Source organism: Mauremys reevesii, linkage group 13, assembly GCF_016161935.1.
Source record: "Mauremys reevesii isolate NIE-2019 linkage group 13, ASM1616193v1, whole genome shotgun sequence".
Classification (NCBI taxonomy): Eukaryota; Metazoa; Chordata; order Testudines; family Geoemydidae; genus Mauremys; species Mauremys reevesii.
The window spans coordinates 48605786-48616896 of NC_052635.1; the positions used below are offsets into that span (position 1 = coordinate 48605786).

At 62.3% G+C, this 11111-nt stretch overlaps 1 protein-coding gene across 1 annotated transcript; it reads left to right on the plus strand.

The window, feature by feature from the left end:
- The first annotated feature begins 6796 nt into the window (after window positions 1-6796).
- LOC120380400 (chelonianin) lies at window positions 6797-9096 on the plus strand. Its single transcript, XM_039498133.1, has 4 exons — window positions 6797-6881; window positions 7199-7369; window positions 8229-8366; window positions 8969-9096. Exons 1-4 carry the CDS (start codon window positions 6797-6799, stop codon window positions 8977-8979), a joined length of 405 nt encoding a protein of 134 aa, XP_039354067.1. The 3' UTR covers window positions 8980-9096.
- The last annotated feature ends 2015 nt before the right edge of the window (window positions 9097-11111 follow it).

Here is an 11111-nt window from a genome sequence, read left to right on the forward strand (position 1 = left end):
GCTCCTGCTTAGCAGATCCACCACATGCCTCCGGTTAGCCCCTTCTGCCCCCCCCAGCATGTAAATCTCAGCCAGGCTTGACCTGGGCACGCAGATGAGCTCCCCGTAGCAGCATGAAGCCAGGAGCCACGGGCTAAGCTGAGTCTGTCAGGCTGGACAGGCGATACCATACTCCAGGGGAGTGGGGCCAGCCACCCCCACACCCATCCCAGAGCCCAGCACGGCGGTGGCAGGGTTTGCTCCCAGCTCACTGTGATTTAAGCTCTCTTTGTCCCTGCTGCACCTGGCGTTTGTCACCAACACAATGACCATCTAGGACACGAAGCCTCGTGTCCAGCAGGTGGGAGGATCTGAGCAATGTATGGGATGTACGGGGGGTCTGGCCCCTCTCCTTCTCCCCTGTCCTGCTGGAGGTGGTCAGGGTCTCCTTTGGGATCCTCCCCAGGGTGGAAGCCAGGCGAGGACAAGTGCCCTGAGCAGCCTGCAGAGTCGGCAGAGGGGTAAGGATCAGGCCATGATGACCTGGCACGTTTTGTCCCCTAGAACAATAGTGCATTGGTAACAGGATATCCCTCAAAAAACCCACTGGAGCAGCTCACAGCTGCTTGCAGTCTCAGCCCCACATGGCTGCCGGGGGGCGGCCGGGCTGAGGCCCCCTCCTGCTTGGAGGGCTCGTGACTAAGGGGGATCAGGGATGAATGCCAAGCAACCCCAGTGCAGCCTGCCCCCGCTCAACCTCCCGCCCCAGCAGGGCAGGGGCAGCACCGCGGACCAAGCCCGACGTGTGTTGTGAGGAAGGCTGGGGAGCAGGTGAGGCGTGTGCTGAGTCAGTCCCAAGGGGGAAAGGGGCCCCCCTCTCGCCCGCAGCCTGGGGTTGCATTCGCTCTGAGCTCACAGACTGGAGCCACCCACGCTGCCTCCTTCACCGCCCACTTCAGTCCATGCCCCCGGGCTCAGCCACGGCCGGGAACCACCAGGCTGCCCCCGCTGGGCGAAGGGCCAATCCCTGCTCTTTCTGGGAATGCCCTGCCCCTTCCCGGGATCTCTTGGCCCCTCGTTCTCATGGGTGGGACTGGGTGGGGGGGCGGCACTGCCCCCTGTACCTTGGGGTCGGGGATTGCCACTAGGCAGGTGAAGGGAGGTCACCCGTCCTGGGCTACTGAGGTGGAAAAAGCCTGGCCAGAAACAGGGTGCTGGAGCCAAGGACCCCATCTTGGGGCAGCACCCAGCGGAGCCCTGGGGACAAGTGAAGGCCCAGGGCCTCGCACGAAAGGGACAGCGTGACGCTCCGAGGCAAAGTGGGGCTGTGACCCCCAGGATCTGCTGGCCCCCTGGGAGTCACATGACCACCCTGACGGGCACCAGCAGGGCAGCCCAGCCAGAGCCCTGTGGCCCTGCCCAAGGCAGGGTGCGGCCTGGGGGAATCCGAACAGCTCCCCCAGCTTGGGAGAGGGCGGGCGGGCAGCACAAGCTGCATCTCTAGCAGCCACCCGCCCCACAGCTGCCATCCAGGCCGGTCCGTGTGCACGGAGGGCTCGCTGCTCCAACTCAGGCTTCCCTGCCACAGGCAAAGGTGGGGTGAGGTCAGAACTGACGAGAGAGACCAGTTCAGTCTGTGCCCTGCACCCCAAACAAGAGCCTGCTCTGGCTGTGGTGACCGGGGATGCTGAATGCATGGGGGACAGGCTGCTTGTTTAAACAGATCCCAGCTCCCGGTGACCCATCACCCCTCTAGTGCATGGTACCCACCTGGCCCCTCCAGCCTGGCCTTGCACTGGGGCGTGTTTGGGGTGTGTGCAGGTTTCCAGGCTGTGCAAGCAGACGGGGAACTGGCTGGAGCAGCCCATCAGCACACAGTGCTACAGTCAGTGCACGGTAGCACAACATCGCACCCACATTTGGGCCCTCTCAGCTGTCTGGGAAAGGTCTGGCTCTGGCTCTGGCTCTGAGCTCCGACAGCAGCATGGACTGGGCTGACGCACCGTGCTGTCAGCTACCCCCGAATCATTCCTGAGTCGTCAGCAGCACCCACCAGAGAGGGCAAGTGGCTCACCCGCCCTGCGCAATCACCATCCTCCCCAGAAAGGCACTCGCCACCAAGGATTCAACCCAGACCCAGACACATGGAGCAAGTGCCTGTCCCCAAAGGCCTGATCCCTGGGCCCCACTTGGGAGGAGAGAGCCCCCAGCTCACAGCCTGTCAGACACTGTCTCACAGCAGAGTGACTGGGGAGGGGCAGGCTGGGAAAATCCCCCTGGCTCACCCCAAACCTTTGCCTGTTCCCCAGCCGGACCCAGCGCCAGGCTCTGCACAGTGTGTGTGTGTGGCGGGGGGGTCAGGCTGCTCTGCCCTGCCCTGCTGCTGCCGTGGACGTGGTGTCTGCTGCTGCCCCTGCCCCCCCGCTTTGGGGCCACGCGGCCAATCAGCCAGAGGCAGAGCAGCAGGGCAGAGAAGGGGAGACATAAGGTGAGCAGAGGGCTGCTGGGAGTCAGCAGCGCAGCAGCAGCAGCAGGGGGGCAGATCCCCCCTGCTCCCTGGAGAGCCCTCTCGCCCCCCCCCCAGCCCATGGGTGGGGGCCTGGGGGGGGGGGGGGGGGGCCTGCAGGGAGAGCTTGGCAGCTGGATGCAGCAGGGGGCTGGGCTGGGCAGCTGTAGTGTCCTGGCAGCCACACGGTCGAAGCACTCGCACACACAGTTTGTTACACAGGGACAGGCTTTACTAAGCCCTTCACGGGGTGCTGCTGGACAGCGGGTGCTCACTCCCTCACACACCACCCCACCCAGCCTCTGCACACCAGGCACCCGTGACGAGGCACAGGCAGCTGGAGCAGCCAGGGGGGCAGGGCAGGAGGGGGGCCTGGAGGCTGAGCAGGCTGAGGCGTTCTAGGCAAGGCGGCTGTCATCTTGTGTAGGTCACGGGGACGGAGGCAGCATGTCCCCTCTGGCGCCTGGGTTCAGGCCTGGGGGTGTCCTGGGAGACCCATGGGAGTAACATGGGCCTGCTCCCAGGCCCTGCTCATCACTGCTCCAGCACGCCCAGGCCATGACTGGGGTACATGTCAAGAGGGTGGACTGGTGTGCATAGGGGTGTGTGGAGGAAGCCAGAGCCAGGGGTAGGGGCTGGCTAATGGGGCTGGGGGGGGGGGGCTGTGGCGGCCTGGTCCCTCTCCCTGCATTCCTCAGATATGGGGGCATCCCCACACCCCCCCCCCAGCCCCAGCCCCCTAGCCCACAGCCACCTCGCAGCACCACTCACACAACTCACCAACCACCTTGGCACTGCCACTCTCCCACCAGAGCATTGCCCGCTTCAGGACAGAAGCGCTCTTTCAATGCCGCCGCACGGAGTCCAGGCCCGAGCGCACCCCCGCCAGCAGCAGGGACCACGCTCCGCTGGGGACAGCTGACCCCTGGGGGCCCCTGGACCCCCATGGGCCCTGGGGGCTGCTGCCTGGGCCAGAGCAGCCCTGCCAGCTGGAGCAGGCTGGGGAGCCAAGGGGGAGCTGAGGAGAGAGACCTGAAGAGAGACCCCCTCAAGGGGGCCCCCAGGGCTCCCCTCAGAGCCGCTGGGAGAGCTTGGGGACCCCAGAGGGGGAGGGGGGAGGGGCCCGCCAGGTGAGGGAGGGCAGCACCCCAGCGGCTGCTTGTCAGCACCAGTGGCCTCAGCCACTCGCGCTTGAGCATCAGCAAGCTCACTGCCTCTCCTCATGGCCAGGCATGGGACCAAAAACTTTGTGCAAACTGACCTTAAACTCACTGCTGCTGGCCAGGGCCAGAATGGGCCCTGCCAATGGCCCCCCCTGCTGGCCCTGGCTGGAAACTGACGCCAGGGCCCGGCCCTGGCAGAGCGAGAGAGGCCTGCCTGTGGAGACTCAGACCCATCTCAGCCAGCGGGATCTCCCACAGCCACCAGGAGCCAGCGGCCAGAGGCTGACAGCACCAGAGCCAGGGGGAGGCAGCAGCCACAGGCAGAGCAGAGAGGTCAAGCCACAGCAGCCACTGCAGACGCTAGGCCCAGGCAGAGACCTGGCACCAGACTCCATCTCCCCTCCACCAGTGCAGTCCAGAGAACAGCAGGCCTCCCAGCCAGGGCCAGGGCCATTGGCAGTCCACCAGTGCAGAACCACACCAGTATCTGCCAGAAATGGCCCCCCAGTAGGGCCAGGGTTGGCTCCAGAGGGCAGAGTCCCCCAGTAGCTGAGCCATGCACATGCACTTCCCAGAAGGGGAGCCAGGGCCTGGGAGAGGCCAGGGAGACCAGGGAGGTCAGAGTCTCGTGGTCCTCTGTCTTGGATGGTCATCCACCCACCCCAGGCGGTGACCACTTACCCAACACCCCAGCCCCCAGCCCTGGTGTTTGTCCACCACAATCTAAACCTGCGTTTCACAATCCCACAACTGGTACCTTTTCCAGCTTAACTAGCCTGAGCTGGCTCCCTGGGGCTCTTTTTAGCTAAATCTTGTCCTAATTCCTTCTTTCTCCTACCCTCGTCTCTTCTTGACAGCCCAGATCTTTCTTTTCTCCTACACTCTTGCTTACAGATCTGATCTTATCTGGTCTATGTCTAGATGAAAGATGCCCAGTTCTTTGAGACCTTTCCTTGGGGACTGTGGCCCTGGGGACCTCTAACTCTGGCTGGGACCTGTGCGCCTGTTAATACAACCCAGAATAACTTGTACCATTTTTTCAGTGGTATCACCTTGTTGACGCATATTCAATTTGTGATTGACTGTGGCCCCCGATCCCTTTCTGCATACTGTTGCCTAGCCAGTTATTCCCCCCATGGTATGTGTGTGTTTCCCCAGTGCAGAACTTTGCACCTTCCTTTACTGAATTTCATAAATTCTCTCCAATTTATCAAGAGCGCTCATCATGGGAGTCTTCTAATCTAACATCTGTGTCACCAGCTCTCTCTGTAGCTGTTTTCTCTGTGCTCATCCCTGCAGCAGCTGAGCCCTCTACACTGAGCTGAGAGCTAGGACCACTCTGACCCCCTGGCCTGAGTCTGGGACACCCGCCCCCACTCAGTGCCTGTCACTCAGCATCTCGGGAACTCGCAGTGTGCGGCCAGTCCAGCTGGTCTGTAATCCTGTCTGCTGCTCCGAGGGAATCTCATCCCCTCACCCTGTCTTTGCTGTGGTCAGTCCCATCCCTGTGCCAGTGGCTCTGACAACGGAGATGTTTCTATTGGTCCCTGCATCAGGCCACTGATGAGACAAACCAACTAAGGTGTCAGGTATTTCCAAGCACCCACTGCCCCTGCCCCTCCATGCTCTGCTCCCTTCTCTGCCTACTGCCCACACTCACCTCCAGCCGCAGGCGGCAGCTCAGCCCAGAGGGCCAGGAGCCCCAGGAGGAGGAAGGTGGCCCCTGACTTCATGGTGCTGCCGGGAGCCGGGTCTGAGTGCCCAGCGCTGAGCCGGGCTGGGATTTAAACCCTGTCCCTGCTGCGGAGAGAGGGGAGGTGGTTCATGGTGACCTTTTGGCTCCTTCTCTGGCCCAGCACCCAACTCACTGCATTTCACAATAAACCAGTCCCGCCTGTAAGTCCCCCTGCCTGGAACGAGGAAACAACCCAGATCTTGTGGTCTGAGAAACGCCCCCAAAGGAACCTGGAGAAATGGGGACGCCCAGGCTCCAAGATCCCGTCAGATCCAGGGACTGATAGGAGAACGTGCCCACCCCATCCCAGGGGACAGTCTCTGCTCAGTGCCCAAGACAAGGAGAAACTCTGGCGCACGCGTGTGTGTGTCTGTGTGCACATTGGTGGGGGGGGGTGTCTATGTGTACGCACTGGCATGTGTGTGTGTGTGTACTCGTAATTCCTTTCTGATCCTAGATCTGGAGACAACCCGGCCCATGGAGGAGTGTGAGTCACACTTTACTCCAGACTCGGGGTGGGAGCCAGGTCACAGCCCGTTCCCCGCTGATTCCCCAGACGGGATTGGCTCTAGGCAAAGGCCCGAGGTGGATTCCATTCCCAGCAGTGCCCATGTGACCCCTGGCTACTGCTTCAGCCTGACAGATCCTCATCTAGGCCATCACCTCTCCCTAGCTGCTGGTCCCCACACTGCCCAGGGTTCAGATCTGTAACTGAGACCCTCGGCAGCTGCTTTTCGCTGCACCTTCTCCAGAATTTGCGCTTCCCTAGGGAGCTGACAAGCCTGGAGTTGCATGCAGGCATCCCGGAGGAGCCTGTCCCTGGCCTTGGGCAGGGTTTCAGTACCATGCCTGGTGTGACGTACAACATGCCAGGTGTGGAGGATGTTTGCATTGGCACAGGCTGTGGCAGTGCAGTGAGGAGACTCCAGCATGGCTGAGCAGCGCAGGGCGTGTGACGCCCTGGTACCAGCAGGGCAGACAGCCTGTTCCATGTCACCACGCCTTCGTTACACCGTGTCGCCTGCTACCCAGAATCCTCTTGGCCTTCTCAGCCCCACTGCACAACGTGCCCCGTCTCCATGCCCTGTTCACGTGAACGCTGGGCTCCCCAGCTCACCTCCCCATCAGCCTCACTTTGCACCAGGCAGTCTCCCCACAGGGTGCTCTGGACCTCCCTGTTTCTCCAGGTTCCTTCGAGGGGGTTTCCCAAACCCCGGGATCCGGGTTGTTTCCTCGTTCCATCCGGGGGGACTGATTTATTGTCAGACAGTGCGTGCTGGGAGCTGGAGCGTGGCAGGAGCCGATAGGTCACTGCGGCCTCCTCCCACTCTTCTGACCCAGCCCCACCGGGTTTAAATCCCAGCCCGGCTCAGGGATAGGAGCTGGGCACTGGACCCGGCTCCCATCAGAACCATGGAGTCTGGCAGCATCTTCCTGCTCCTGGGGCTCCTCAGCGTCTGGGCCGAGCTGCAGGCTGTAGCTGGCCAGGGAGATAAACGTGAGTAAGGGAAGTTGCCCATAGCTCAGATGAGGGTCACAGGAGCCCTCTCTTTTGTAAAGGAAACCACAACTTGCAGTGCAAGAATTTCCCTTAACTGAGCTTTCCCTGGGGCCATGGCTCCCAGGCCCTAGGGCTCGGAGTCTTTGTTGGAGGTAGAAGTGGATGTTTCTCTCCTGTGGCAGCCACTTTCCTCAGCTCAGGAGTGAACGGCCACACTGTGCAGCCCATCGCCACGTCCCAGAGAGCACGGGCATGTGTTCAGGGCCATCCAGTGCAGATCTCTGCTCTCATCACAACCCATCCCCTCTCCCCAGGTGACATTTGCCGACTCCCGCCTGAGACGGGCCCTTGCAAGATATACATCCCTCGCTTCTTCTACAACCCGGCCTCCAGGACGTGTGAAAGCTTCATCTACGGGGGCTGCAAGGGCAACGGGAACAACTTTAAGACGAAGGCAGAGTGTGTGCGTGCCTGCAGGCCTCCTGGTGCGTGGGACAGAGCCCGGCTCCTCCCTCGGCGGGGGGGGACAGGGGGTGCTGCCCAGCTCCACACCATAAATTGGGGCGGGGGGATTACACTGGGGCTGGTCTCCAGCATTCAAGGAGCCCTGGTATCTCTCCTGGTGCGAGGTCTGGTCAGATAAAAGGACCCCTGAGTTCCAGCCCTGCTGTGGCTTGGGAGGGACCTGGAGGTTCCAAATCACAGGGCTCTGAGCCATGGCATGTTAGCCAGGAAGTCCTGAGTTCCAGTCCTGGCCCTGGGCAGTCACTGCCAGCCTGTACCGTGGCTTTGCCTGGCTCCCGAAGGAGCTAGTGCACACATGGGGCAGCCAGGGACCCAGTTCCCCAGCCACGAGCCTGACTCCAGATCTGGCCCAAGCAGATTGTTCTACTGGGTTTGTGCTGGAGGCTTCACTTCCACCCGGAAATGCTGACAGCAGAGACTAAACACCCAGCCCCTCGGACCCAGCCTCCCACTCTGTCCGTTGTGCAGGGTGGTCTGGCTGAGCTCCGAGCGAGAGCTGGCTGTGCCGTGCCATGGGCTGAGGCTGTCTTCACACACCTGCATGCAGCGCTAGCACTGGGGAACAGGCCAAAGCAGCTCTGCGGGGGCACGAGAACAAAGCCCAGGGCAATGAAGGGCCAGGACCCAGCCCATGAGCCTGCCATACCTGATCCCGGCTCCCAGGCCCCAGAGCTGGCTCGGGAAGCTGGAAGTGTCTGGTGTCCTGGACCTCTGCCCAAGGAGCTGCCAGTTCAAGGTCCTATGGCTGGGATTCCCTTTGGCTGGTGCAGCTAAGTTACAAGGTTGGTGTCTCCCCACTGTGCCCATTCTGCATTGCAGAGAGACCCGGGGTTTGCCCCAAGACCACAGGCCCTGGCATTTGCCTGCATGGCTGCAACAGCGACTCTGACTGTAAAGAAGGACAGAAGTGCTGCTTTAATGGCTGTGGCTACATCTGCATGGCGGTGGCTCCATCAGGTGAGTCCCCTCTTCAGGGGCGGCTCTAGAGCCCAGCGGGGCAAGCACCCGCCTGGGGCGGCCCTTTCCCAGGGGGGCGGCAGGCTGGGCCGGTGGACCTGCCGCAGTCATGCCTGCGGGAGGTCCACCGGAGTCCCGGGACGACCGGACCTGCCGCAGGCATGACTGCGGACGGTTCGCTGGTCCCGCGGCTCGGCTGGACCTCCCGCAGGCATGACTGCGGCAGCTCAACCGGAGCCGCCGGACCAGCGAACCGTCCGCAGCTGCGGGAGGTCCAGCTGAGCTGCGCGACCAGCGGACCCTCCGCAGTCATGCCCGCGGCAGGTCCGCTGCTCCCGCGGCTCGGGGGCGCCTCCCGGGCATGATTGCTTGGGGCGGCCAAATTTGTAGAGCCGCCCCTGCCCCTCTTCCAGCCACAGTGACACCCTGAGGCTCAGCAGCTGCCATGAGATGTTCTGCTGCCCTGTCCCTCCTGGCACGTGCACCTGTCTGCCTGTGACAGGGTCAGTCTCACAAGCTGCCCTGCTGTCACACCGAGCACACGATGTTCGGGGAGCAGCGATACGGAACCAGGGCTCTGACGGCTTCGTCCTATTTCCCAGGGTCTCCCTAACGCCCATCTGCCAGGACCCTGGACTCCAGAGGGAACGAGCTGCCTCAGCCGCACTGACCAATTGCCAAGATCAGATCAGCCAGAAGACAAAGTCCCGACCCCCAGGGACTCTCCCCATCCCCAGTGCTTTTGCCAGGGGAACCAGTCGTGGTTTCCTGGGATTCCTTCTCTTCCTCAATAAACATTTCCTGACATCCCTGCACCTCAGCATCTGCTTCATCATTCTCCAGGTCAGGCCTCTCCCAGCCTGTGCAGCCCCTGCCTCTCCCCTCCCCTCCAGGACCCAGCAGGCCAGAGCCAAGCCAGATGCTTCATTTCAGGGCTGCAATCCAGAGACAGAGATGCTGACTGCCTATGGGGTGCTCCCGGGGGGTGTTGTGTTTAAGCCCCCAGAGGCTGGGCTCACCCTCTGTCCTGGAGGGAGAGGGGTTAAGCACCACCAGCCTGGGGTGGGGGGGGGGGGGACAGGGCCTAGAGGGGAGGGCACCTCACACATCCAGACACATTACTGGGGTGGGGACGCACAGCCCCTCATCACCTCGGGGGCAGCAGGGCCCCCAGACAGCACCTCTGGGAGAGGTTCAGGGGACACCATCCAGAGTGACTGGGGAACAGGCATTTGGGGTGAAAGGGTCGGGGGAGGATTTCCCCAGTAGCTCTGGGGGGAGTGGCTTGGGGGAGGCAGACCCAGTTCAGAGCCTGTCAGCCCACTCTCCGCAACGGGGTCGGTCCCCCTCCCCAGCAAGACCCAGTCCTGGGGATCCAGCCCTATCAGATGAGGGGCCAGCTAGGCTCCTCCCTGTGCTCTGCATCGCCACAGCCAGGGTGGGCAGGTCGGGCCGGTCCCCACAGGTGACCAGGCCTCCGGCCCTGCAGGGCTGCTCTGGACCCGCCTGGCTGGTTTCTCAGGGAGGACGGCTCTGGGGGCTCTGGGCCCATGTCAGGCTCTGGCAGTTCACAAGGGCAGCAACACAAGCCCAGCGTGTCCATAGCTGATTCCCGCCTTGCTCTGGGCCACGGCCATTTCCTCGTTCCCCTGGGCAGGTCCCCCGCGTTGGGAAATGGAGGGGCTGGGGGCTGGGCCATGGCCCCACGGTCCCTCTGGCCGGACAGATGCAGCCAGGCTGCAGGGCAGGGGCAGCTGAGCAGTAGCCAGGGTCCAATGGGCACTGCTGGGAATCGAATCCCCCGCGGGGACTTTTTCCAGGGCCGGTCCCGTCCCCTGGGCCCCACGGGGGCTGGCGGAACCAGCTACTGGGGACTCAGCGGGGAACAGGCCACGACCTGGCTCCCAGCCCATGTCCGGGTTAAAGGGTGACGCGCAGGCCCCCTGCGGGCCAAGCTGTGTGGACTCCTGGGGCCAGGAAGGAATTACACATGTGCACCCGCAGAGCCACTGGCAGGGGCCAGGGATTTCCCTTCCCTTGGGGCACTGAGCAGGGTCTGTCCCCTAGGACGGGGGGCATGTGCCCTCATCAGTCGCTGAGACTGCAGCCAACGGGACTTTTGGGCCTGGACCTCCCTGTTTCTCCAGGTTCCTTCGAGGGGGTTTCCCAGACCCCGGGATCCGGGTTGTTTCCTCGTTCCATCCGGGAGGACTGATTTATTGTCAGACAGTGCGTGCTGGGAGCTGGAGCGTGGCAGGAGCCGATAGGTCACTGCGGCCTCCTCCCACCCTTCCGACCCGGCCCCACCGGGTTTAAATCCCAGCCCGGCTCAGCGCTGGGCACTGGACCCGGCTCTCGGCAGCACCGTGAAGTCAGGGGCCACCTTCCTCCTTTTGGATTGTGGGACTTTTGGGACTGTGGGTGATTTGGGGTTGCTGGACTCAAGGGTCCCGAGAGAAGGACATGGCCCAATTTGCTGGGATGGGTCTTTGCTCACGGTTTGACCTATGAACTCTAGCTGAGGTATTTTCCCAATTTAATGCTTGTTGTTTATCATGTATTAAACCTTTTCTGCTACACCAAGACTCTGTGCTTGCGAGAGGGGAAGTATTGCCTCCTCGAGGCGCCCAGGGGTATGTGTGAGATTTTCCCAGGTCACTGGGTGGGGGCTCGAGCTGGTTTTGCATTACATTGTGGGGAAGGGACCCCTATGTATTGAACCCGGCCCTTGCTGCTATCGTTTTG